Source organism: Ascaphus truei, chromosome 19 (genome assembly GCF_040206685.1).
Source record: "Ascaphus truei isolate aAscTru1 chromosome 19, aAscTru1.hap1, whole genome shotgun sequence".
NCBI lineage: Eukaryota > Metazoa > Chordata > Amphibia > Anura > Ascaphidae > Ascaphus > Ascaphus truei.
Window position 1 is genome coordinate 11,565,273 of NC_134501.1, and position 6,072 is coordinate 11,571,344.

The window sequence follows — 6,072 nt, forward strand, 5'->3', positions numbered from 1 at the left end:
ATCTACTATTTGCATCCCAAAAAATCAGCCAAGTCTGAGTTGGCGTAAAGTTTTCTGGGCATCAATTGCGTCAGGTGTAAGGCATCGCGTCCAAACAAACTTCTTTTTGCATTTTGTTTCCGTTCATACATCTGCCCCATAGTCTCTGTGTGTTTGCACTGTACTCAGATGCAAGGATAGTTAGCCATGAATAAGCACAATATAATGAATACTAAATCCCTATGGATGTATATATGTGAAACCTAGAAGCACACAAACAGGACCTGGTTTCTTATAGAAATGGGCGTTGGAAACGGTTTAGAATCCAATGATCATAAAAGCATATTTTATTGTTATACAACCTGAAAATAATACCACTATAGCAAAATTGCAGCGTTCTGCATATGGGAGTCATAAAAACCATATTTTTTTTACAGCGACTAAATGTACGTATTAAAGGTGCAATCCAAACCTTTTATAAACCATGAAACAATCTAATTGGCTTCCTAAAAACCAATCTAACCGTGCTGAATGCAAATATGTGACGTCTTTTGTCTCTCTGATAATTCATTACAAATGTCATTTCTCAGGGTCTTCCTAAGGGGGTAAATAAATTCCTTCCTGACTCCAAATAATCAGATTACGTCCTGGATCACCATCCGTCCCATGTTTACTTATTGGGTATATCCCTGTATAGCTTTTCTTTCTAAAAAGATGTCCAACCTTTTTTTTTTAAACGTATGTTAACATCTTTACAAAAAGGTTTGTTTTCCTGTATTTGGACACACTGTCCAGTAAAATATGAGAGGTAATACTGGACATGTATGTGTATACAGGGCCGCCGACAGGTGGGGACAGCCGGTATTGCTGTCCCGGGCCCACCCAGTCGAGGCCCAGACTCCCTGTCGGCAACACTACAGTTTCCACTCTGTGCAGACAAGCCAGGCCCTCCCCTTTCCCGGCGGCCGCCCCCTCCCTTTTCTCCTGCAGGACTGCTGGGCCCTCCCCTTCACTTGGCTCCGACCCTATGTCCCTCCCTCCGCTGGTCTCTGCCTTGTGCTGGCCATCTGGCTCCAGCAGGCCCATCCACTGGGCCCAGGTAAGCCCACATGCCTCAGGCCCCCCTTATACCACCCTCCCAGGGACCTTACCCACCCCATGGGGGAGAGGGCTTATTTGTATATGTGTTTGGGGAGGGGGGCTTTTTGTATGTGTCACTGTGTGTGTGTGTGTTGCACTGTGAGTGTCACTGTGTGTGTCAATTTGTGTGTCACTGTGTGTGTGTCACTGTGTGTGTCACTGTGTGTCACTGTCACTGTGGGTGTGGCTGTGTGTCACTGTCACTGTATGTCTGGCTGTGTGTCCCTGTATCACTGTGTGTTGCTTTGTCACTGTGTGTGTGTGTCACTGTGTGTGGCTGTGTGTCACTGTGTGTGGCTGTGTGTCACTGTGTGTCACTGTGTGTGTGTGTCACTGTGTGGCTGTGTGTCACTGACACTGTGGGTGTGGCTGTGTGTCACAGTCACTGTCACTGTGGGTGTGGCTGTGTGTCACTGTGTGTGTGTCCCTGTATCACTGTGTGTTGCTTTGTCACTGTGTGTGTGTGTGTGTTGCTGTGTGTGTGTATATTGGGGAGTTAGGTTGAGTGTGGGGAGAAAAAGACATGGGGGTGGGGTGTAAGAGGGAGAGGGGACGGAAGAATGGGTGATGGGAGAGTGTAAGAGGGGGGTGAGAGGGAGGTGTGAGAAGGGGGGAGGGTTCGCAAGGCTGCCGAAACGTGGGTGGGGGGCCCCGGTGGAAACGTTATCCTGGGCCCCGGGAAAGCTGCCTGCGGCCCTGTGTGTATACCGGTATTACCTCTCTGGGCGTGTATGTGTATACCGCTATTACCTCTCTGGACATGTATATGTATACCGGTGTTACCTCTCTGGACATGTACAGTATGTGTATACCGGTATTACCTCTCTGGGTGTGTATGTGTATACCGGTATTACCTCTCTGGACGTGTATGTGTATACCGGTATTACTTCTCTGGGCGTGTATGTGTATACCGCTATTACCTCTCTGGGCGTGTATGTGTATACCGGTATTACCTCTCTGGGCATGTATGTGTATACCGCTATTACCTCTCTGGGCGTGTATGTGTATACCGGTATTACCTCTGTTGGCGTGTATGTGTATACCGGTATTACCTCTCTGGGCGTGTATGTGTATACCGGTATTACCTCTCTGGGCGTGTATGTGTATACCGGTATTACCTCTCTGGGCGTGTATGTGTATAACGGTATTACCTCTCTGGGCGTGTATGTGTATACCGGTATTACCTCTCTGGGCGTGTATGTGTATACCGGTATTACCTCTCTGGGCGTGTATGTGTATACCGGTATTACCTCTCTGGGCGTGTATGTGTATACCGGTATTACCTCTCTGGGCGTGTATGTGTATACCGGTATTACCTCTCTGGGCGTGTATGTGTATACCGGTATTACTTCTCTGGGCGTGTATGTGTATACCGGTATTACCTCTCTGGGCGTGTATGTGTATACCGGTATTACCTCTCTGGGCGTGTATGTGTATTCCGGTATTACCTCTCTGGGCGTGTATGTGTATACCGGTATTACTTCTCTGGGTGTGTATGTGTATACCGGTATTACCTCTCTGGGTGTGTATGTGTATACCGGTATTACCTCTCTGGACATGTATGTGTATACCGGTATTACCTGTCTGGGCGTGTATGTGTATACCGGTATTACCTCTCTGGACATGTATGTGTATACCGGTATTACCTCTCTGTACATGTATGTGTATACCGGTATTACCTCTCTGGGCGTGTATGTGTATACCGGTATTACCTTTCTGGGTGTGTATGTGTATACAGGTATTACCTCTCTGGGCGTGTATGTGTACACTGGTATTACCTCTCTGGGCGTGTATGTGTATACCGGTATTACCTCTCTGGGCGTGTATGTGTATACCGGTATTACCTCTCTGGGCGTGTATGTGTATACCGGTATTACCTCTCTGGGCGTGTATGTGTATACCGGTATTACTTCTCTGGGCGTGTATGTGTATACCGGTATTACCTCTCTGGGCGTGTATGTGTATACCGGTATTACTTCTCTGGGCGTGTATGTGTATACCGGTATTACCTCTCTGGGCGTGTATGTGTATACCGGTATTACCTCTCTGGGCGTGTATGTGTATTCCGGTATTACCTCTCTGGGCGTGTATGTGTATACCGGTATTACCTCTCTGGGTGTGTATGTGTATACCGGTATTACCTCTCTGGGTGTGTATGTGTATACCGGTATTACCTCTCTGGACATGTATGTGTATACCGGTATTACCTGTCTGGGCGTGTATGTGTATACCGGTATTACCTCTCTGGACATGTATGTGTATACCGGTATTACCTCTCTGTACATGTATGTGTATACCGGTATTACCTCTCTGGGCGTGTATGTGTATACCGGTATTACCTTTCTGGGTGTGTATGTGTATACAGGTATTACCTCTCTGGGCGTGTATGTGTATACCGGTATTACCTCTCTGGGCGTGTATATGTATACCGGTATTACCTCTCTGGGCGTGTATGTGTATACCGGTGTTACCTCTCTGGGTGTGTATGTGTATACCGGTATTACCTCTCTGGGCGTGTATGTGTATACCGGTATTACCTCTCTGGGCGTGTATGTGTATACCGGTATTACCTCTCTGGGCGTGTATGTGTATACCGGTATTACCTCTCTGGGCGTGTATGTGTATACCGGTATTACCTCTCTGGGCGTGTGTGTGTATACCGGTATTACCTCTCTGGGCGTGTGTGTGTATACCGGTATTACCTCTCTGGGCGTGTGTGTGTATACCGGTATTACCTCTCTGGGCGTGTGTGTGTATACCGGTATTACCTCTCTGGACATAGTGACCTGACCGGCTTGGGGCCGCGGGATTTCCCAGAGCAGCGAGAGAACAGGGCTGGGGCTAGGTGGCTGGGCAGCTTCCTCCATCCTGATTGGCTGCTGCTGGGTAATGGAGCCAATCAAGAGGAGGTGTCAGGAGCCTGAGGGTGGGGCCAAGGAGAGGAGGAAACAGCATGAAGCAGAGAGCGGTGTGTGTCTCTCCAGCATATGTGTGTGTGTCGCGAGCGAGTCGCACCTTTCACCACTTTGTCCAGTATTTTTGGAGTAACCGCCTGCAACCCTACCTTACATGGGATGGGAACTTTAAATGATCTGGGATTATAGTGCGGGGAGCGGCGGATGACGCTTAATATACATAGGACTCAGAAAGACACTGCGCGGGGTCTGTTCATTTTATTCATTCTTTGGTAAACAAGTAAAGCAGACCAGCAAAAAAAAACAGAAATGAAATAAAACAGGATTCACTCTGTGGAAACCCCCAAATAGATTAATGAGGGGGCACAAAACTCCCCCTTCCTAAATCCAGGGCAGCAGGTATCTAGGTGAGAGAGGCAGAGAGAGAGAGAGACAGACAGGGGAGGAGACAGTCAGTGAGAGGAGGAGTGGGGGACAGAGAGGGACCCATTAGAGAGGTTAATATTTTGTTGTTCTTGCGCTCTCTCTTACATTCTTTCTATCAGTCTCATTCATGCATTTAAGCTGTTTCCCCACGCAGGCGAGATCAGCTCCATGCTAATGGATGGGCCTACGGTATCCTCCAGCATGGGGAAGCTTCTTCATAGCATACTGATCTCTCGCTTCCGTTTCTTTTCCCCCCTTCAATCATTCTCTCTCACACTTTATTCTCTCTCTCTCTCACACACACTTTATTCTCTCTCTCACACACTTTATTCACACACACACACACACACACACACACACACACACACACACACACACACACACACACACACACACACACACACACACACACACACACACACACACACACACACACACACACACACACACGCACACACTTTATTCTCTCTCTCTTTATTCTCTCTCTCACACACCTTATTCTCTCTCTCACACACACTTTATTCTCTCTCACACACACTTTATTCTCTCTCTCACACACACTTTATTCTCTCTCTCTCTCTCACACACTTTATTCTCTCTCTCTCCTTATTCAACATGATGTGAAGCCGCTTCTCTGTGCTGGAGAAGATTTTAATCCTTTTCATTTAAATGCTGCACTCTCCCCCCCTGTATATATCTCACACATGCTGCACTCTCTCTGTATATATCTCACACATGCTGCACTCTCTCTGTATATATCTCACACATGCTGCACTCTCCCCCCCTGTATATATCTCACACATGCTGCACTCTCTCTGTATATATCTCACACATGCTGCACTCTCTCTGTATATATCTCACACATGCTGCACTCTCTCTGTATATATTTCACACATGCTGCACTCTCTCTGTATATATCTCACACATGCTGCACTCTCTCTGTATATATCTCACACATGCTGCACTCTCTCCCCCCCTGTATATATCTCACACATGCTGCACTCTCTCTGTATATATCTCACACATGCTGCACTCTCTCTGTATATATCTCACACATGCTGCACTCTCTCTGTATATATCTCACACATGCTGCACTCTCTCTGTATATATCTCACACATGCTGCACTCTCTCTGTATATATCTCACACATGCTGCACTCTCTCTGTATATATCTCACACATGCTGCACTCTCTCTGTATATATCTCACACATGCTGCACTCTCTCTGTATATATCTCACACATGCTGCACTCTCTCTGTATATATTTCACACATGCTGCACTCTCTCTGTATATATCTCACACATGCTGCACTCTCTCTGTATATATTTCACACATGCTGCACTCTCTCTGTATATATCTCACACATGCTGCACTCTCTCAATATATATCTCACACATGCTGCACTCTCTCTGAATTTCTCACACATGCTGCACTCTCTCTGTATATATCTCACACATGCTGCTCTCTCTCCCCCTCTCTCTATATATCTCACACATGCTGCTCTCTCTCCCCCTCTCTCTATATATCTCACACATGCTGAACTCTCTCCCACCCTCTCTTTATCTCACACATGCTGCACTCTCTCCCCCCTCTCTCTATATCTCACACATG

The 6,072-nt window shown here is 47.0% G+C and overlaps 1 protein-coding gene across 1 annotated transcript in view; it reads left to right on the top strand.

Moving 5' to 3' along the window:
• The first annotated feature begins 992 nt into the window (after positions 1 to 992).
• The window catches only part of CMTR2 (cap methyltransferase 2), a 69,691-nt gene continuing 64,611 nt past the window's right edge, over positions 993 to 6,072 (top strand). Inside the window, exon 1 of the mRNA XM_075576573.1 lies at positions 993 to 1,078. Coding sequence (XP_075432688.1) covers positions 1,007 to 1,078 — 72 coding nt within the window. The 5' untranslated portion in view covers positions 993 to 1,006. The remainder of the gene's footprint in view (positions 1,079 to 6,072) is intronic.